General features: G+C 38.2%; 1 protein-coding gene across 1 annotated transcript in view; it reads right to left on the reverse strand.

The window, feature by feature from the left end:
* Positions 1-22,916, reverse strand: part of WDR64 (WD repeat domain 64) — a 156,053-nt gene that overhangs the window by 28,937 nt on the left and 104,200 nt on the right. Inside the window, exons 15-19 of the mRNA XM_030812610.1 lie at positions 21,957-22,133; positions 7,076-7,209; positions 3,924-4,025; positions 1,910-1,979; positions 880-916 (exon numbers count right to left, since the gene is read on the reverse strand). Of these exons, the coding sequence (XP_030668470.1) occupies positions 880-916; positions 1,910-1,979; positions 3,924-4,025; positions 7,076-7,209; positions 21,957-22,133 (520 nt within the window). The remainder of the gene's footprint in view (positions 1-879; positions 917-1,909; positions 1,980-3,923; positions 4,026-7,075; positions 7,210-21,956; positions 22,134-22,916) is intronic.

Here is a 22,916-nt window from a genome sequence, read left to right on the forward strand (position 1 = left end):
GCCTGGCCAACATGGTGAAACCCTGTCTCTACTAAAAATACAAAAATTAGCCAGGTGTGTTGGTGGGCGTCTGTAATCCCAGCTACTTGGGAGGCTGAGGCAGGAGAACTGCTCGAACCTAGGAGGCAGAGGTTGCAGTGAGCTGAGATGGCACTACTGCACTCCAGCCTGGGGGACAGAGTGAAACTCTGTCTCAAAAAAAAAAAAAAAAAGGAGCTATCATGGAATTTGCAATACTTGGAATTCCAAATTTTTGTGGAATGTAAAACGCAAGGCAGACAAGAAAATAGCAAAAGCAACACATTATTTCTTCTTCTTCTTCTTTTTTTTTTAACCCAGAGAACTTCAGTCAGGGCAAAGGACAAAAAAAAAGCATTAAAAAATTGAACCCTGGATCACTGAAAAAATATAAAAAGTTTATTTTGATCATATTGCAAAAGCTTCTGTACTGTACATAACAGCTCACACAAGGTATTTATTCATAAATCTTACACATACAGAATGGTGTATAAATGCAGTATAAGTTTTAGAAAAATGGCTAGAGACTAAGAAGTTCAGTAATATTCTGGATTCTTAAAACCTAGAATTAGTATTTAAGAAGGCATCATCATAATGAAAATTCTGCCATTTAGACTACTGAATCCTATAGCACCTCAACATTTAGTTCCAAAAAGAATATATATATATATATATGTATGTATATGTGTTTGGGTATGTGTGTGTATATTATATATACATATATAATGAATATATATGAATATATAGAATGAATTTATATATTAAGAAATATATATATTCATTAAGAATACTCTGTCACCTAAAAGCCCTGTTGCAAAGGAGTTGCTTTATTATAAAGAAGAGAGGTAATTTCATACTGACCTTTAACCTCACTGTCATGTATGCTTTGCTTGCTTCCCTGAATTATGGGAGGAAAAGAGAAAATATTTCTATGACATTGTAAGAAAATGAGATATACTGGGTGAATAAATTCTCCAGATAGTTGAATTTTCATTTCTAAGCATTACTTTTAAAATTATACTTAAATTTTTTTTGGAAAAAATGTACTGCAGAGATTTTCATGTCCAGAAATAGAGAATTTATAACACAACATTCTTCTAGTGGTTGAGGTACCAGCATAATAACGAGAGCAATTAAAAATGCCTAATGCATGCTCGGTTCTTGGTTGACATGATCTCTAATTGTATTCACAACCATGCAACTTCATCTTTATTATTCCCTTTTTACTGAAACAGAAACAGAAACTCACATTAAGTGACAGCTCTACAGTTAATCAGATAATAAAAGAAGGACTTGGGTTCAAGTACAATCTGTCTGGCTTTTGCTTCCATGTAAGTTTATTCTTTCCAGTATGCTGGTGATTTAAAAACAGTTTTTGCAGTGACAACTTTCCTTCAAACACAATTCTAGAAATGTAAAGCATAAAAATATGTAAAATTGGAACTGAGAACACAGTTTGAAAACCACTGCATTACAGTACATGTTGTAATGTAATTATATTACCTGGGTCTTTTCTCCCTGTGACATACGTACTTTTTAGCAAAAGAGTACTTACATTTTAGCAAAAGAGATAGTCTAAAATTACTTAATTACTTTGTAAGTATCAAAATAACATGCATAATTTAATTTATTTGTGATTGTATATTATTATTCACAAATGAAAAAGCTTTGAAAAAATATATAAAAATTGAAAAATATATAAAATTGAAAAAACAATTTAGACATTGCATTTTTTTGCAAAATAATGCGTTTTTACATATAAGCATGCACACACAGAATTCTTCCACTGTTACCTTCTATCAAAGGAGGGGCTCAAATCTGCTCAATAGCACTATTTTTGAACCAACATTGAGTATGACAGGAAGACAGACTCTGTCTGTGTCTTGCTTACCTTACTGCTCCGTGGACCTTTGCTGGATTCACACTGGGACGAAGAACATATGGAATCCTGACTTAATCTCCTATAAGGGGAGGGGAGAAGCCCAAGGATAAAACGTTAAGATATGCTACCATACTCAAAGGGTGTGCTTCTCTGCTTTAATTTCAGCTGATTGCTTCTTTCATCATCTGTGGATACTGAGCCACTCAGGAAACAAATCATGCCTTACATTTTGTGTAATAAATGTTGACCACTATGATATTGGTGGAGACTATTGGGGAGCCTCAGCAAATAAGGTTTGTTGCTCCCTTTGTCAGAAAATAAAAGTCTTGCCTATCCCACTGCAAAGGCTAGATTTAGTCCCAGAGGCTCTTACACTGAAATGGCAGGGGATGGGGTGGTGGTGGGGGGACCTTATAAGCCTGTCTAACTTCCTGCTTGACAATATCTAGTTCTAACCGGATCCTAGTCTGTGGCACTCCACTGAAACCGGCTGAAAAGTGGCTTAAGGTCTGGTGCAGATGCGATAGACATTTATGCAGCCAGAAAACACATGAAGAAATGCTCATCATCACTGGCCATCAGAGAAATGCAAATCAAAACCACAGTGAGATACCATCTCACACCAGTTAGAATGGCCATCATTAAAAAATCAGGAAACAACAGGTGCTGGAGAGGATGTGGAGAAATAGGAACACTTTTACACTGTTGGTGGGACTGTAAACTAGTTCAACCATTGTGGAAGTCAGTGTGGCGATTCCTCAGGGATCTCGAACTAGAAATACCATTTGACCCAGCCATCCCATTACTGGGTATATACCCAAAGGACTATAAATCATGCTGCTATAAAGACACATGCACACGTATGTTTATTGCGGCACTATTCACAATAGCAAAGAGTTGGAACCAACCCAAATGTCCAACAACGATAGACTGGATTAAGAAAATGTGGCACATATACACCATGGAATACTATGCAGCCATAAAAAATGATGAGTTCGTGTCCTTTGTAGGGACATGGATGAAACTGGAAAACATCATTCTCAGTAAACTATCGCAAGGACAAAAAACCAAACACCGCATGTTCTCACTCATAGGTGGGAATTGAACAATGAGAACTCATGGACACAGGAAGGGGAACATCACACTCCGGGGACTGTTGTGGGGTGGGGGGAGGGGGGAGGGACAGCATTAGGAGATACACCTAATGCTAAATGACGAGTTAATGGGTGCAGGAAATCAACATGGCACATGGATACATATGTAACAAACCTGCACATTGTGCACATGTACCCTCAAACCCTAAAGTATAATAAAAAAAAAAAAAAAAAAAAAAAAAAAGGTCTGGTGCAGATGTCTACAGAATAAGTCTTCAAAATATTCTCAGAACAGTGTTGATGAAATTTCATGCCAAGGGGTAGGGAAGGGGTTACATTCTGGCTCACCACTGGGTGACCCCAAACCAGCACGGAAGCTTCTGATTTCTCTCCAAAGCTATGTGTGGCATTATCTATTGCCTGCAAACCAGAGCTCTTATGCAAATATAAATAGGAAAAACACTTTTTCTTAAATCCCTTGCTCTCTCAGAAATGGATGATAATTGCTCAGTTATAGTGGATGGTGGATGAAACCTCCTGCCATATGACCTTCCATGCTTGCCTTGCAAGTCCTTCCTTCTGCTTCACACCAGTGTTAGATTTTGGCGAAAAGTAAAGCCAAGTGAGCATTTTCCATCTCTGCTACGTGATAAAGGGTGCTGTGAAGCTGACATGGTGAGGGGACCACATAGCACTTTAAATCCCTGAGGAGAACCTCACCTCCAAAATGACAGTTATGGGAAGAAAGCTGAAGCCACTTGTCAACCCAACTGATGTCTTTTTTCAGTTGTCCCTTCTTTAACGTTGGGATGAAGTAAACTCTTTATATTACTTTCAATGGCAAAAACCACAATTAATTTTGCATCAACCTAATGTCTCAGCCACCTAAGTCCCAGACAGTATTACTGGTTCAGTAAGTAACAAGTTACCTTGCACATTCAGGGGTACGAAAGAGGAAGAGTATGTCATTAATTTTAAAGTGCTTGGGATCCAAGTCAGAGTTTACAGTGAAGCAATCTTCAGGTCGGTACCTAGAAGTAAGTATACATTTATGTGAGAAAAATTCACAAATTATGGAGCTTACAGTACTAAGATTGTATATCCCCTGCAGAGCTAAGCAGTTCCTCAAATGCTAATATTATTGAACATGAAAAGAAAATGCAAGGAAGTAGAGTTTGAACATACCTTTTTTAACAAGGTTCTGTTAAATCATGATCGTCAGTGGTTTAAAAGTCTTTTAATTCAACTAACTGGTCTAGTCTTCCTACCTTTAGATCAGAGAATGGGCTTCTATAAAATCCTGTGGATAAAACGCTATTTTATTTTACTTTTAGAGATGGGGGCCAACTATATTGCCCAGACTGGTCTTGAACTCCTGTGCTCAAGCGACCCTCCTGCCTCAGCCTCCCAAAGTGCTGGGATTACCGATGGGAGCCACCTCGCCTGGCTGGTTTCATACAGTTTAAATAATAGAGTTCTAATATTTTTTAAATAAGTGGAGTAATAAATATGAATAAAATATTATTACCCTTAAAGAGCTTATAATGGAGTGGAGAAGAACAGGTAGTCCAGTGAGGACACTGCTCTTGCTGCACCAGTCTCCTGTTGACCCAGATTCCAAGGTCAACATTGAACTTTCTAGGCACCATCCTAGGAACAGGGGAATAGTCCCTAAATGCCTGCCCTGAAACATCATGCTTGGCTCTTAAAGCTGCATTTAACATTCATTATAGCAAATAGACCTTACAGCAAAATTTCCCCTTTTTCTTCAGCGGAAATTACTTCTGCAAGAGATGAAGGGGCCTCCTGGAAAGTGAACCCAAGCTCAGAAGAGAAGTCTACAAGCTTGATGACTTGTTGAACTCAAATTTTTTTAAGAGATTTCTGTTGTGCAGATGAGCTGAATCATGAAGTGGATTATTAATTAGCAAGAATAATATTAAGTCTGGGCTCAAAAAGCCTGAGGCTTAGAGCAGGAAGAGAAGAGTTATTTCCTCTGACTGGTGAAGGGGTCTTAGGCGAAGTTTGAGGTAGACAAAGAGATGGACTCTACTGCAAATATGGAAACCATTTTCAGTTTCAGAACTTTTAAACCTGGGCCTAAATGACCTTCCACAGATCTGTGCTAAATCATATGTTTTGCAAAATATTGCACTGATTCTAAATCAATTGTCTTATGTAATCATCTGCCTGTAGGAAAGGGACACTGTTTATGACCCACACTATACTTGGTTGTTTTCCTCCGATTGGATGTTGGATATGCATGCATCCCTTGGCAAAATAACAAGGCACTTTAACAAGGAGGATCTTCATCTTTAAAGTGGGATTATTATCACAGGTGTTGCCCCCCTCTTTAGGCTGTGGCATCAAGATAATGGTCTTCTTAGTCTATCTGCTTTCCCTTCTTAGGAAAGAGTCATACACAAGCTGACACAGCGTGAAAGCATTAGCAAGAAGGAGAGGAAGTTTGCAGTGCAGACAGGTGTAGGTATCAAGTGGCAGGTAGACAATGTGTGAGAAAAGGCTGGGGGCATGGGCTGAAGTGAAGGAATAGAAGGATGACAGGAATTCCAGGGGCAGGATCCAGGAGTATGTGGACTGAGGTGCAGAAAGGAGGTTCTGCAGAAACAGCTGTTGCAATTAAAGGTTCAAAGAGAAGAAATCCATAGTCCAAACAATAAATGATTATTTCCTCTCAAAAACTGGCTAAAAGGAACGACACAGACTTGGATGGGAAGGAGCAGGCAGACCAGCAGTATGTTAAGTACTGTAAAGAGAGGGGCAGACATTTCTTTTGTATTTTCCTCTTCTTTTCTCTTGTCCTTTCCAATTCTCCCTTCCCTCCTCTTTTATATCTCTTCCCGTCCCCCAAATGCTTAGATAAACTTGATTTTATTTTCATTCATTATTAAGATTCTTGGCCATCTTGTGTCTGTAAGTAAAATTTTCCAAGCCCCCTTGCCATAGGGTGGCCACACATGGCCCTTGCACACGTTCCAATTACACGCTGGGGAGAACTTATTATTTACAATCCATCCAAACAAACCATTCAGTGTTACTTTAGTTCCTTCTCAACAAATGGGGAAAAAAAAAAAAACATTGAGAAGTGGATGGTATGGGGAGGGTAAGATCTTGGCCATAGTCCAGAGTAAATCTAATTGGTTGAGAGGAATAATTGAATCTACCACATTGGCCCTTGTTAGCCCCAACCTGTAATAAATCAGACGTGTTGAGATGGTGAATGAGAAGGACATGCTACCCAGGAGTCTTCTCACCATGTGACTTTGGTGGCTGAGTAGATGATGGTGGCACTGGGGATACAGGAAGGGGAGAAGTTTGGGAGCGGGGAGTGGATTGGGAAGATGTTTCAGGCATGTAGGGCTCTGAGGGTCTTGGTAACAATCAGATGAAAATTGCTAGTAGGCAATTGGTTATGTGTGTTTGAAGCTCTAGAGAGATTAGTGTTTGAAGTTGTTACGTATTTTAATTATTTGTTGAGGTCATAAATTTGGGCAAGATCACACATGAAAAGCATATACTAGGTGAGAATAGTAAAGATTAAAGCTCTTGGGAATATAGATGCTTACAGTTCACCTTACTTATATCATCCTGGGATTTAGACACTTAGAACACAGTCCGTTCATGAATATAACTTCCAGGAAGGCCTGCCTTGAAAGTTATCACCATTTTTATGTATTGCTTTTTTGTCCCCTGAGGTTTTTTTTTAATATACTGAGTTTCACTCACTCTATCGCCCAGGCTGTAGTGCAGTGGTGTGATCTCAGCTCACTGCTACCTCCACCTCCCAGGTTCAAGCAATTCTCCTGCCTCACCCTCTCCATTAGCTAGGATTACAGGCAGGTGCCACTGCGCCCTGCTAATTTCTATATTTTTAGTAGAGACAGGGTTTCACCATGTTGGTAAGAATGATCTCGAACTCCTGGCCTTAAGTGATCCTCCTCCTAAAGTTCTGGGTTTACAGACCTGAGCCACCGCGCCCAGCCCTTCCCTGAGTGTTGCATGCTACTGAGCCCTTCTGCAGTAAAGCTTTTACATTGTTTAAGGATAATACACAACTTACACTTTTTTGACAGTAGATGTCACAAAATTCCATAAGATGATCACACCATTTAAGGTTCCAGCTGCTATCAAATTATATCCTTCTACTTGTAGTAAATCAATGCAGTTCACTCGTAATAAATCCATGGCGGGATTCTGAAGAACGAAGGAAACAGAACACCATAAATATAGTATTCGTGATTCGCGGTACAAATGCCATGTCTACACTTTGTAGTTGTCATCAACTTAAAACAAAATGCCTTATTATATATATTTTTAATATCAGAACATGAAATTTAGTAAAATCTTATTTCTCTTGCACTAAAATCTTTAACTGGCAGAATTCATTAAAGCAACAAAAATATACTCTTCCTGTTTACTGGCTGCTTTTTCTCAGCCTTATTTATTCTTTCTTCCCAACTATTAGATTAACTTCCTGTCTTCCTCTTCCCTTCAAACTTTTTGAAAGAATATTCTACGTTCGTCGTTTCCACTTACCGACTTTTCTTTCACTCAGCAAATTTCATTGGCTTCTGCTTCATAACACCCTGTGATAGCTTTTCCTATTTATCGTTAAGATATTTTTCAATTGTCTTGCCTCAAATATTTGTTTTTTTTATTATTATTATACTTTAAGTTTTAGGGTACATGTGCACAATGTGCAGGTTTGTTACATATGTATCCATGTGCCATGTTGTTTTGCTGCACCCATTAACTCGTCATTTAGCATTAGGTATATCTCCTAATGCTGTCCCTCCCTCCTCCTCCCACCACACAACAGTCCCGGAGTGTGATGTTCCCCTTCCTGTGTCCATGTATTCTCATTGTTCAATTCCCACCTATGAGTGAGAACATGTGGTGTTTGGTTTTTTGTCCTTGGGATAGTTTACTGAGAATGATGTTTTCCAGTTTCATCCATGCCCCTACAAAGGACATGAACTCATCATTTTTTATGGCTGCATAGTATTCCATGGTGTATATGTGCCACATTTTCTTAATCCAGTCTATCGCTGTTGGACATTTGGGTTGGTTCTAAGTCTTTGCTATTGTGAATAGTGCCTCAATAAACATACGTGTGCATGTGTCTTTATAGCAGCATGATTTATAGTCCTTTGGGTATATACCCAGTAATGGGATGGCTGGGTCAAATGGTATTTCTAGTTCTAGATCCCTGAGGAATCGCCACACTGACTTCCACAATGGTTGAACTAGTTTACAGTCCCACCAACAGTGTAAAAGTGTTCCTATTTCTCCACATCCTCTCCAGCACCTGTTGTTTCCTGACTTTTTAATGATGGCCATTCTAACTGGTGTGAGATGGTATCTCATTGTGGTTTTGATTTGCATTTCTCTGATGGCCAGTGATGATGAGCATTTTTGCATGTGTTTTTTGGCTGCATAAATGTCTTCTTTTGAGAAGTGTCTGTTCATGTCCTTTGCCCACTTTTTGATGGGGTTGTTTGTTTTTTTCTTGTAAATTTGTTTGAGTTCATTGTAGATTCTGGATATTAGCCCTTTGTCAGAGGAGTAGGTTGCAAAAATTTTCTCCCATTCTGTAGGTTGCCTGTACACTCTGATGGTAGTTTCTTTTGCTGTGCAGAAGCTCTTTAGTTGAATTAGATCCCATTTGTCAATTTTGGCTTTTGTTGCCATTGCTTTTGGTGTTTTAGACATGAAGTCCTTGCCCACGCCTATGTCCTGAATGGTATTGCCTAGGTTTTCTTCTAGGGTTTTTATGATTTTAGATCTAACATGTAAGTCGTTAATCCATCTTGAATTAATTTTTGTATAAGGTGTAAGGAAGGGATCCAGTTGGAGCTTTCTACATATGGCTAGCCAGTTTTCCCAGCACCATTTATTAAATAGGGAATCCTTTCCCCATTGCTTGTTTTTGTCAGGTTTGTCAAAGATCAGATAGTTTTAGATATGCGGCATTATTTCTGAGGGCTCTGTTCTGTTCCATTGATCTATGTCTCTGTTGTGGTACCAGTACCATGCTGTTTTGGTTACTGTAGCCTTGTAGTATAGTTTGAAGTCAGGTAGCGTGATGCCTCCAGCTTTGTTCTTTTGGCTTAGGATTGACTTGGCGATGCGGGCTCTTTTTTGGTTCCATATGAACTTTAAAGTAGTTTTTTCCAATTCTGTGAAGAAAGTCATTGGTAGCTTGATGGGGATGGCATTGAATCTATAAATTACGTTGAGCAGTATGGCCATTTTCACGATATTGATTCTTCCAACCCATGAGCATGGAATGTTCTTCCATTTGTTTGTATCCTCTTTTATTTCATTGAGCAGTGGTTTGTAGTTCTCCTTGAAGAGGTCCTTCACATCCCTTGTAAGTTGGATTCCTAGGTATTTTATTCTCTTTGAAGCAATTGTGAATGGGAGTTCACTCATGATTTGGCTCTGTTTGTCTGTGATTGGTGTACAAGAATGCTTGTGATTTTTGTACATTGATTTTGTATCCTGAGACTTTGCTGAAGTTGCTAATCAGCTTAAGGAGATTTTGGGCTGAGACAATGGGGTTTTCTAGATATACAATCATGTCATCTGCAAACAAGGACAATTTGACTTCCTCTTTTCCTAATTGAATACCCTTTATTTCCTTCTCCTGCCTGATTGCCCTGGCCAGAACTTCTAGCACTATGTTGAATAGGAGTGGTGAGAGAGGGCATCCCTGTCTTGTGCCAGTTTTCAAAGAGAATGCTTCCAGTTTTTGCCCATTCAGTATGATATTGGCTGTGGGTTTGTCATAGATAGCTCTTATTATTTTGCGATACGTCCCATCAATACCTAATTTATTGAGAGTTTTTAGCATGAAGCGTTGTTGAATTTTGTCAAAGGCCTTTTCTGCATCTATTGAGATAATCACGTGGTTTTTGTCTTTGGTTCTGTTTATATGCTGGATTACATTTATTGATTTGCGTATGTTGAACCAGCCTTGCATCCCAGGGATGAAGCCCACTTGATCATGGTGGATAAGCTTTTTGATGTGCTGATGGATTCAGTTTGCCAGTATTTTATTGAGGATTTTTGCATCAATGTTCATCAAGGATATTGGTCTGAAATTCTCTTTTTTGGTTGTGTCTCTGCCAGGCTTTGGTATCAGGGTGATGCTGGCCTCATAAAATGTGTTAGGAAGGATTCCCTTTTTCTATTGATTGGAATAGTTTCAGAAGGAATGGTACCAGTTCCTCCTTGTACCTTTGGTAGAATTCGGCTGTGAATCCATCAGGTCCTGGACTCTTTTTGGTTGGTAAGCTATTGATTATTGCCACAATTTCAGAGCCTGTTATTGGTCTATTCAGAGATTTGACTTCTTCCTGGTTTAATCTTGAGAGGATGTATTTGTCGAGGAATTTATCCATTTCTTCTAGATTTTCTAGTTTATTTGCATAGAGGTGTTTGTAGTGTTCTCTGATGGTAGATTGTATTTCTGTGGGATCGGTGGTGATATCCCCTTTTTCATTTTTTATTGCGTCTATTTGATTCCTCTGTCTCTTCTTCTTTATTAGTCTTGCTAGCGGTCTATCAATTTTGTTGATCTTTTCAAAAAACCAGCTCCTGGATTCATTAATTTTTTGAAGGGTTTTTTGTGTCTCTATTTCCTTCAGTTCTGCTCTGATTTTAGTTATTTCTTGCCTTCTGCTAGCTTTTGAATGTGTTTGCTCTTGCTTTTCTAGTTCTTTTAATTGTGATGTTAGGGTGTCAATTTTGGATCTTTCCTGCTTTCTTTTGTGGGCATTTAGTGCTATAAATTTCCCTCTCCACACTGCTTTGAATGTGTCCCAGAGATTCTGGTATGTTGTATCTTTGTTCTCGTTGGTTTCAAAGAACATCTTTATTTCTGCCTTCATTTCATTATGTACCCAGTAGTCATTCAGGAGCAGGTTGTTCAGTTTCCATGTAGTTGAGCGGTTTTGAGTGAGTTTCTTAATCCTGAGTTCTAGTTTGATTGCACTGTGGTCTGAGAGACAGTTTGTTATGATTTCTGTTCTTTTACATTTGCTGAGGAGAGCTTTACTTCAAACTATGTGGTCAATTTTGGAATAGGTGTGGTGTGGTGCTGAAAAAAATGTATATTCTGTTGATTTGGGGTGGAGAGTTCTGTAGATGTCTATTAGGTCCGTGTGGTGCAGAGCTGAGTTCAATTCCTGGATATGCTTGTTAACTTTCTGTCTCGTTGATCTGTCTAATGTTGACAGTGGGGTGTTAAAATCTCCCATTATTATTGTGTGGGAGTTTAAGTCTCTTTGTAGGTCACTCAGGACTTGCTTTATGAATCTGAGTGCTCCTGTATTGGGTGCATATATATTTAGGATAGTTAGCTCTTCTTGTTGAATTGATCCCTTTACCATTATGTAATGGCCTTCTTTGTCTCTTTTGAGCTTTGTTGGTTTAAAGTCTATTTTATCAGAGACTAGGATTGCAACCCCTGCCTTTTTTTTGTTTTCCATTTGCTTAGTAGATCTTCCTCCATCCCTTTATTTTGAGTCTATGTGTGTCTCTGCACGTGAGATGGGTTTCCTGAATACAGCACACTGATGGGTCTTGACACCTTATCCAATTTGCCAGTCTGTGTCTTTTAATTGGAGCATTTAGCCCATTTACATTTAAAGTTAATGTTGTTATGTGTGAATTTGATCCTGTCATTATTATGTTAGCTGGTTAATTTTGCTCGTTAGTTGATGCAGTTTCTTCCTAGCCTCGATGGTCTTTACAATTTGGCATGTTTTTGCAGGGGCTGGTACCGGTTGTTCCTTTCCATGTTTAGTGCTTCCTTCAGGATCTCTTCTAGGGCCGGCCTGGTGGTGACAAAATCACTCAGCATTTGCTTGTCTGTAAAGTATTTTATTTCTCCTTCATTTATGAAGCTTAGTTTGGCTGGATATGAAATTCTCGGTTGAAAATTCTTTTCTTTAAGAACGTTGAATGTTGGCCCCCACTCTCTTCTGGCTTGTAGAGTTTCTGCCGAGAGATCAGATGTTAGTCTGATGGGCTTCCCTTTGTGGGTAACCCGACCTTTCTCTCTGGCCACCCTTAACATTTTTTCCTTCATTTCAACTTTGGTGAATCTGATAATTATGTGTCTTGGAGTTGCTCTTCTCAAGGAGTATCTTTGTGGCGTTCTCTGTGTTTCCTGCCTTGCTAGATTGGGGAAGTTCTCCTGGATAATATCTTGCAGAGTGTTTTCCAACTTGGTTCCATTCTCCCCGTCACTTTCAGGTACACCAATCAGACGTAGGTTTGGTCTTTTCACATAGTCCCACATTTCTTGGAGGCTTTGTTCGTTTCTCTTTATTCTTTTTTCTCTAAACTTCCCTTCTCGCTTCATTTCCTTCATTTCATCTTCCAACACTGATACCCTTTCTTCCAGTTGATCGCATCGGCTACTGAGGCTTCTGCATTCTTCACGTAGTTCTCGAAACTTGGCTTTCAGCTCCATCAGCTTCTTTAAGCACTTCTCTGCATTGGTTATTTTAGTTATACATTCGTCTAATTTTTTTTCAAAGTTTTTAACTTCTTTGCCATTGTTTTGAATTTCCTCCTGTAGCTTGGAGTAGTTTGATCGTCTGAAGCCTTCTTCTCTCAACTTGTCAAAGTCATTCTCTGTCCAGCTTTGTTCCGTTGCTGGTGAGGAACTGCGTTCCTTTGGAGGAGGAGAGGTGCTCTGCTTTTTAGAGTTTCCAGTTTATCTGCTCTGTTTTCTCCCCATCTTTGTGGTTTTATCTACTTTTGGTCTTTGATGATGGTGATGTACAGATGGGTTTTTGGTGTGGATGTCCTTTCTGTTTGTTAGTTTTCCTTCTAACAGACAGGACCCTCAGCTGCAGGTCTGTTGGAGTTTGCTAGAGGTCCCCTCCAGACCCTGTTTGGCTGGGTGTCAGCAGCGGTGGCTGCAGAACAGCGGATTTTTGTGAACCGCAAATTCAGCTGTCTGATCGTTCCTCTGGAAGTTTTGTCTCAGAGGAGTACCCGGCCGAGTGAGGTGTCAGTCTGTCCCTGCTGGAGGGTGCCTCCCAGTGAGGCTGCTCGGGGGTCAGGGTCCCACTTTAGGAGGCAGTCTGCCCTTTCTCAGATCTCCAGCTGTGTGCTGGGAGAACCACTACTCTCTTCAAAGCTATCAGACAGGGACATTTAAGTCTGCAGAGGTTCCTGCTGACTTTTTGTTTGTCTGTGCCCTGCCCCCAGAGGTGGAGCCTACAGAGGCAGGCAGGTCTCCTTGAGCTGTGGTGGGCTCCACCCAGTTTGAGCTTCCCAGCTGCTTTGTTTACCTAATCAAGCCTGGGCAATGGCAGGGTTTCACCATGCTGGCCAGGCTGGTCTGGAACTGACCTCAGGTGGGAGTGACCCGATTTTCCAGGTGCCATCTGTCACCCCTTTCTTTGACTAGGAAAGGGAACTCCCTGACCCCTTCTGCTTCCCGAGTGAGGCAATGCGTCACCCTGCTTCGGCTCGTGCACGGTGCACTGCACCAACTGTCCTGCACCCACTGTTTGGCACTCCCTAGTGAGATGAACCCGGTACCTCAGATGGAAATGCAGAAATCACCCTTCTTCTGCGTCGCTCACGCTGGGAGCCGTAGACCTAGACCAGAGCTGTTCCTATTCGGCCATCTTGGCTCCACCTCTTTGCCTCAAATATTTGTTAGATATCTACTATGTTAGATATTTGGAATACAAAGTCAAGTAGGACATCTGTGATCTGGAGAAACATAATACTTTAAAGTACTCACTAAGTGTTGATTACGGTGCAATGTGAAAGTGCTATATCGGAGGGAGGCACGCATAAGACTTGACAGGATCATAGAAGAGTGACATTTAAATAAGAGGAGAGGTCTATTACCACTGTCAATTACCACTCTCAGTTGCTCTCCCCTTCCTGAAACTCCTTACTCTCCTGACGTCCTTGACTCCAGGCTTTGCTGGTTTTGCTGTGTCTCTGTGACTTCTTTTTCTGTTTCCTACTTGGTACTCTCTTGCTCTGCCAGCCTTTTAAATATTAATATTTTTTGGGTTTATCTCAAATTCATTTTCTTTTTTCTTTTTTTTTTCAACTCTTTCTGAGGGATCTCAGATTGTGTTTCAAATATCTCAGTGCTAATGACCTAACTATCTAGTCCAGTCCTCTCCTACATGCTTCAGGCTTATATATTTACTTAGACATTTTACAGGTATCTCAATGTTAATATATGTAACTTATCACTTCCTTTAAGCATGTTTCTTTGTTCTATTCTTTTTTTTTTTTTTTTTTCAGAGACAGATCTCCCTGTGTTGCCCAGACTGGAGTACAGTGGAATGATCACAGCTTACTGCAGCCTCGACTTCCTGGGCTCAAGCGATCCTCCCACCTTGGGCTCTGGAGTAGCTGGGACCACAGGTGGGTGCCACCGTGCCTGGCTAATGTTTTGGTTTTTTTTGTAGAGACAAGGTCTCACTATGTTGCCAGGCTAGTGTCAAATTCCTGAGCTCAAGTAGTCCTCCTGCCTCAGCCTCCCAAAGTGCTGGGATTATAGGCATGAGCCATGGTGCCCAGTCCTGTATTCTTTATTTCATTGGTTAGCACTATTTTTCAGTTCATCATTCAAGTTAGAAATCCTGGAACTGTCCTTCTTTCCTTCCTTTCTCTCAGTGCCCTCCTCTCCCAACTGCATGGTATCAATTGCAAGTTATGCTACTTCTACTGCCTAGATATTTCCTGAAACCAAAACATTTTCTTCTGCACCACCTCCATTGTCATGACCTTATATCTTTTATTATTTTTTAATTGTAAATTTGTTTAGAGACAGTGTCTTGATCTGTCACTCAAGCTGGTCTGCAGTGGTGCAATCCTAGCTCACTACAACCTCGAACTCCTGGGCTCAAGCATTCCTCCCACCACAGCCTCCCAAATAGCTCGACTAAAGGTGCACGCCACTGCACCAGACTAATTTTTTTAAATTTTTAAAAATTTTTTTGTAGAGATGGGGCCTATGTTGCCCAGGCTGGTCTCGAACTCCTGGCCTGAAGTGATCCTCCCACCTTGGCCTCCCAAAATGCTGAGATTACAGGTGTGAGCCACTGAGCCTGGTCATCCTTATATCTTTTAACTAAAACAGGAAGTAGCGTGTTGCCTGAATCTTCTGCCTTTAGTCTTGTGCCTGTCAAATCTGTCATCCAGGCAGCATCAAAGATGAGCTGCCCACAACACAAACCTGATCGTGTCATTTCTCATTTAAAGCCCTTCCATGGCCTTCCATTTGTTATAGGATACTCAAGCTCCTTATTCTTGTAAGCATGGTCTGGTCCCTACCTATTTGTTTGTCTTCATTTTTAACTACTCCCAGTATTACTCCAGCCACACTGAGATACTTGTAGTTCTCCTTCACAAACCATGCAATATTTTACCTCCATTATTTCGTTCACATTACCTCTTCCACTTGAGATTCACTGTCTTTTCACTACCCTCTAGAAACTGCCTATCTGCGCCAAGCTAACTCCTGATAGTTCTTTAGCTGTAATTCAGCAATTATCCTCTTCAAAAACCTCCCCCTCTCCCCAGCCCTCCAGGATCTCTGCTGTACTTCTATAGTGCAGGTACTATACCTCATTAATCTTGACATTCCCAGTGCTAAGAACAGTGCATGATACGTGGCAGGTATTCAATAAAAAGTGCTTCCTAAATAAAAGAGTTTTAGGGAGAGGATTTCCATGCACAATCAAATTTTTTTCCTAATTGACTTTTGCAAACTTTTCTTTGAGACTGAGTCTCGGTCTGTTGCCCAGGCTGGAGTGCAATGGCATGATCTTAGCTCACTGCATCCTCCGCCTTCCAGGTTCAAGTGATTCTCATGCCTCAGCCTCCCCAGTAGCTAGGATTACAGGTGTATGCCACCATACCTGGCTATCTTTTGTATTTTTATTAGGGATGGGGTTTCACTATGCTGGCCAGGCTGGTCTGGAACTCCTGACCTCAAGTTATCTGCCCGCCTTGGCCTCCCAAAGTGCCGGGATTACAGGTGTGAGCCACTGTGCCTTGCCGACTTTTGCAAACTTTCAATCTATAATTTTAAAGTCTGTTGCAAAAAGGAAGTGCTATAATGATAATTATGATAACTACAAAAAATAAAGATTCAGAATTGGAGATAATTTACATTTACATTAAAAGCCTAAAAGGCACTTTATTGTGCCTCAATAGTTTATAATTTATCACCATAGTTTTTCTTTTTTTTTTTTTAAGCAATCATTTTTTGGTACCTATGCAATTATTTGCTAACTGCCTGGTTCTGACTCACTATGCAGTCATATTCTTTCTGTTTTTATTAGCTATAAATAAGATTTCATATATCAAATACATATAATTGAACCTAGTATTTCCAATGATATGTAGAGTTGAAAAGGGAAGTAGGCTAGAATTACTCTATGAGGACATGCATTTTGTTCTGTCTTTTGTGCACATTACATGATAACGTTATTATGACATAGTCACTGGGTATATTGATTTCAAAGAGCTTTTAGCTAAGAATAAAACCTACTTATCATTTAAACTAGCAATGAATGACATTCAAATTGCAGTTCCAAACTGACATTTGTTTCAATATGAGGAAAACTAATACAGTATCTCTCCATTCTATGATAAAATAATTGTTTCCAAATTCCATAAACCAGCTATAATATTCTTCTATGATAAAATAATTGTTTCCAAATTCCATAAACCAGCTATACTATTCTTCTATATTGTTTTTTTTGCAAGGAAGCTTTATGGTTAATAATAATAAAAAAGGAAATATATTATGGTTGTTTTGCTAATGTCAGGGAGAAAAAAACTGAAGACTTTTCTCAATTGGTCCTGCTGTAACTTGCAGTTTTCTTCCATTCTTTAGTGTCTGACCACTTATCTCTCTAAAAACTGAAAAGTGCAAATGGTTTGATTAAAGTACTCTAAGATTAGAGTAAATCAATAAGTTAATGAAGATCCTCATTAAAAAACAATTGGTTTAAATTTTTATAGGAACAAAAAGGTACAGTTTTCTTATTCTCTATTCTTCAGCCTCAAACATATGCCCCAAACACTTCATCTCTCAGACATGCACACATGCGCCTGCCTTGTTGAGGAGGTGTAAGCATATTACAAAAATAGCTTTCTGAAGAGATGTTAAATTAAGCCGTTGAATTCAACATATACGGCTACCTTACTCAGAAAAAAAAAGATTCCTTTCAAAATATTACTGCTCATTGAAAATGCACCCAGGAGCTCTGATGGAGATGTACAACGTGAATGTTGTCTTCATGCCAGTGAATACAATGTTCTTTCTGCAGTCCATGGATCAAGGGGAAATTTTGACTTTCAAGTCTTATTATTTAAGAAATACATTTTGTAAGGCTATAACTGCCATAGATAGTGATTCCTATGATGAACCTGGTTGCTCAAAGTAAATTGAAAACTTTCCAGAAAGAATTCACCATTCTAGATGCCATTAAGACATTTGTGATTCATGGGAGGAGGTCAAAATAGCAACATGAACGGGAATTTGGAAGAAGAGGTTTCTAACCCTCAAAGATATTTAGAAGGGTTCAAGACTTCAGTGGCGGAAGTAACTGAAGATGTAGAAATAGCAAGAGAACTAGAATTAGAAGCGAGGCCTAACTTGCTGCCATCTCACGATAAAACTTGAATGGATGAGGAGTTGCTTCTCATGGATGAGCAAAGAAAGTTGTTTCTTGAGATGGAATCTGCTGTGAACATTGCTGAAATGACAACAAAGGACTTAGGATATTACTTAAACTTAGATGACTGGGCAGAGGCAGGGTTTAAGAGAATTAACACCAATTTTGAAAGAAATTTTACTGTGGGTAAAATGCTATCAAACAGCATCACATGCTACCAAGAAATTTTTCAAAAAGGACCAATATCCATAATATATCTTCCTAATTATCTATATATACATATATATATTTCTAATGTATCTAATATACCACAAACTTTTAAAACATTAGAAGGAAAAGAACAACAACCTAGATAGAAAAATTGACAAAAGATATGAACAAATAGTCCATATGTGTTTTAAAAGGATGCTCCACTCACTCATTATAAGATAAATGCAAATTAAAGTATACCAAATTATATTTTAACAAAAAGCGTAAGTTTGGGGCTATATTAAAGGTCATAGAATGGTTGTTCATTTTTTTCTGGCCAATTATTATTTCACTATTTTTACATCATGTAATTTTAACTAGATTTTTCAATGTCAGTTAATAAAATTCCAGCTTTCTCTTTTCATAGGTTTTTATCTTTTTAAAAATCTTCTTATTTTGCTCTCACTTGTTCAAGTATAAAGGCACTTGTTTTGATTTGTCATCTACATTTGAAAAAGTTCTAAAGTTTGACTATAATATACACTGTTGGCAAGGCTGTGGGGAAATAGGCAGTCTCACATATTAGTGGCAGTGCAGAGCTGTGTAACTTCTGTGAAGGGGAGTTTGGTAATGTCTAGGATGATTATATTAGCATTTACTTTTTGACCCAGCAACCAATCCCTCTTCTTGGAATCTATCTCAAAGACACACTGTCAAAAATGGAAACCAACTATCATAAAGTATATATATATATTTCATAAAGTATATATATATATATTTCATAAAGTATATGTATATACTTTAATTTGCATTTATCTTATAATGAGGTAGTGGAGCATCTTGCTAATACATGCCTGGACTATTTCTTCATATCTTTTGTCAATTTGCTATCTAAGTTGTTCTTTTCCTTCTAATGTTTTAAAAGTTTGTTGTATATTAGATATTAGGAAGATATATTATGGATATCACTCCTTTTGTGATATAAGTTCCACATATTTTTTCCAGCTTCTTATTAGTGTTTTCATTTTGTGTATGGCCTTCTTTGCCATGGCAATGCTAAGTTCTGGGAAGCTGGGTGTAGATGAGGCTTCTGGTTATCAGGAACTACTTCTTGGAAATAATCATGTCTTTTTCATATAAATATAAATATATATATATGGCTATTTGTTGCAGCACTGCTTTTAATTGGAAAAGATTAAAAGCAACCCAAATGGCCACCTACAGGGGACTAGTTGAATAAACAATGGCACATCTATTCACATGAAATACTACAGCATTTTCAAAAAGAAAAATGAAATACATGTACACCCATGTTCATGGCAGCATTCTATTAATAGCAAAAAAGTGAAAGCAATCCAAGTATCCACTGATGGATGAATGGGTAAACAACATGTGTTCTATGCATACAACAGAATAATGTTCAGCCTTTAAAAGGAAGGACGCTGTGACATACGCTACACATAGACGAACCTTCAGGACATCACGCTAAGTTGAAACAAACGAGTCACAAAAGAGAAATACCATATGTTTCTGCTTATATGAGATCCTCAGTGTAAGTTCATAGAGATGGAAATTAGAATGCTGGTTGTCAGGAGCTGGAGGGAAGGGGAAATAGGGAGCTATTGTTTAATAAATACAGTTTCAGTTTTGCAAGATGAAAGCATCTGGAGATGGATGGTGATGAAGGTTGCACAACAATGTGAATATACTTAATGTCGCTAACTGTACACCTAAAAATAGTCTAAATGGTAAATATTACTTTACGTGTATTTTACCACAGTTTTAAAAAAAGAAAGATGAAGATCTGTATATACTGCTTATAATGGTCTCCAGAATAGATTATTAAATAAAGCAAGGAATACAGGGATGTAAATAATATTCTATCATTTGCTTAAGAAGGTGGAGAGGGAACTATTTGATTATTTTTTTAAAAACAGCATAGAAACATAAACCAAAAACCTAAAAACAAAAAGTTAACTATAGGTTAAGGAGAGAACAAGGTGGAAAGGACAGGAATACAATAGACTTTGTTTTGTGGCTCAGAATAGAACTTGTTTTGTAATTTGATCTTAGAAATATATAAATGTTTTACATAACAATAAAACAAAACTGAATTTTAAAAACCCAATACATTTTAAAAATGAAGCAAACTTAAACTGTGTATAGAGTTGGTGGTACAAGGAATTATTTTAAGCAATTTTAAAGCACGGTAATTTGACAGTACATTCCACTTGCTATATACCCTAAGGACGAAAAGAACTGCAGAAAAAGCAAGATTTTGAGCTGTGTCAGGTATCATGTTGCTAGTAATTTTATTGTTTTCTGAAACTAGAATATAATGTAACGTACAATGATAGCATATAAAATGACATAAAGAAGCTGTATATTATGTAGAATACATTATATAAATAATAGCATAAAGCAAATAAGTAATGTTGCTTGTATCATTAGAAATCAAAATTTTCTGAGAGATAGATATAAAATAAAATTAGTAAAAGCCATATAACCTTACATTTGAATTGGGAATATCAGTGCAAAATAGTAGTGCATTTTCTCTTAAATGTTTTTTCTTAGCTGTCTATTGAAAAAGTCTAAAAATAAGAACCAGCCTAGTGGTAGTGGGCATCTCTAGAACCCAGGTTGTGGTTTTTAAAAATACTATTTCCCACTAAAAAGAAGTAGAATATATTGGAGAAACAGCGGATTTTAGATCTGGAAAAAAATGTACAAGATGAGCCTGGATCATCTTGTCATACCTGGAAGCTATCCAGAACTCCTGAGGTCACATCGGAGGAACTCAGGAGCCTGAAGAGGCTCCAACCAGTTTCAGATGGGACAGTTTGGGCATCAATAATAATAATAACAAGTTAAATTGAGTGAGACACTTCAAGAACATTTAAATGTGTGAGTCAATAATGATATTAAATAAACAAAAATCACGGACCACCTTTGGAAGATGCTAGGAAACCTGTTCTTCACTTTAAAACTGATAAATATAAGGAGCAAATCACAAATTAGTTTGCTTTTCTATATAAACTGTACCTCAGTGTAACAAAATATTTGATAAAGGAGAGGTTTTCTTTAAACACGTTCCAGTAATAAATGAAGCAGAAAGGCAGCATGGCAACTTCGAATGAAAATAATAGACCTAGGTAGTGATCATCAATGGCTGCTGAGATACAAAAAAAAAGACAACCGGTCATTATGAGAATCTTGATGGAATACAGGACAGCACCTATGAAGGAGTCTTGCTAAAGAAAAAAAAAAAATCAATGTTGTAGTCAATTAAGCCACCAGATTTAACTACCAGATTGCAGGAAGCACAGCAGAACTTCTTAAATAACACCACGAGGGTGCAATCAGCAAAATCCAGAAAGTGGAAAACTATGGCTTCAACTGTCCAGTTTCTTCAGGACATAAATTGCAAGGAGAGAAAAAAAAGATATTTAACAGATTATTCCAACCAAATGCAACAAATAAACCTTGTTTGGATCTTGGTTGTTGAAACCAACTATAAGAAATAGATTATAAGGATATCTGGAAAATTTGAACACTGAATGAATATGTGATGAGATTAACAACTACTTACAAATTATTTTTAATATATTTTAGAAAATAATGGCATTATTTTTGAAATAGTCATTATTGTTTAGAGATACATACTGAAATATAAAGGGATGAAATGACACAGTGTTTGAGATTTGCTTCAAAATCCATTGGTGGGCCAGGCACAGTGTCTTATGCCTGTAATTCCAGCGTTTTGGGGGGCTGAGGCAGGAGGGTCACTTGAGCCCAGGTATTGGGGTCTGCAGTGAACTGTGATTACACCACTGCACTTTAGCATGGGCAACAGAGCAGGACCCTGTCTCAAAAAAAAAAAAATGCATTGGTGGTCGTCATGGTGAAGAGGTAGGAATAAAGAATAAGTCTGGCCATACACAGAAAGTTTTTGAAGCTGAGTGATAACACATAGAAGCTCTTTGTATTATTTTCTGTACCTTTATATATGTTTGTAAATTTCCATAACAAAAAGCAAAAGTTAAAAAGAAACCAAGAGAGGAAACTTACATCAGTAGGTTGAGAAAAGTTCCTCTCAACTATTAACTCGACATCTGGGAAAGGAACAGCCATGTTCCTATCTCTAGTAGACATTCTCAGATGCACAGCATGTTTCCCATCTTGTAGGAAAGGCACAACATCAGGCAGCTCCCAGATCACCATGAGGTAAATATCATCTTCCTTACCCTTTAATAGAAATCCAGTGAGTACACGAAAAGTTCAATTAATTACTTTATTTTGAACTGTTTTAAAGAGATAGAGAAAATAGAACCTACACTGATGTATCCACCATCTAGCTTTACCAAATCTTCAGCCCCATCTATTCCTTGCTTATTAATATAATTCCTCTTTCTTCCCTCCCTAGAGTAACCAGTAATGTGAATATGATGTTAGTCATGAAAGTTTTAATATTTCTACATGTACATACATATATGTTCTACATATATATGATAGTGCTTTCAGACTTTAAGCCATTTATGAATGCTGTCCAACTGTATGTTCAACTTTCTTATTTCACTCAATAGGATGTTTTTGAGATTTATACAAGTTATTTCATGGAACTCCAGTTCATTTATTTTTAACTGCTTTATCATATAATATAAACATACTACAATTTATTTATCCATTCCCCTACTGACGGATGTTCAGGATGCCAATTTGGTACTGCTTTCCTTTACAGACAGGTGGCACAGTTTCTAGAGCATATATCTAGGGTAAAATGACCTAACTATAAGATATGCACATCCTCAACTTTACTAGCTATCACCGAACCACTTCTATAGGTAGTGTTTAGCTATGTTCACTCTCACCAGGAGTAGATGAGAGTTCCCCTTTCTTCATATTCTTGCTAACAATTGGTATTATTTGATTTTCTTAGTTGTTTTGCCTGATGAATATGTAATGGGACACTTTAAAACTAATTTTTAATACCCTTTCAAATAGGAAGACAGGAAGTCAAATTGTCTCTGT

Source organism: Nomascus leucogenys, chromosome 5 (genome assembly GCF_006542625.1).
Source record: "Nomascus leucogenys isolate Asia chromosome 5, Asia_NLE_v1, whole genome shotgun sequence".
Taxonomy (NCBI): Eukaryota; Metazoa; Chordata; class Mammalia; order Primates; family Hylobatidae; genus Nomascus; species Nomascus leucogenys.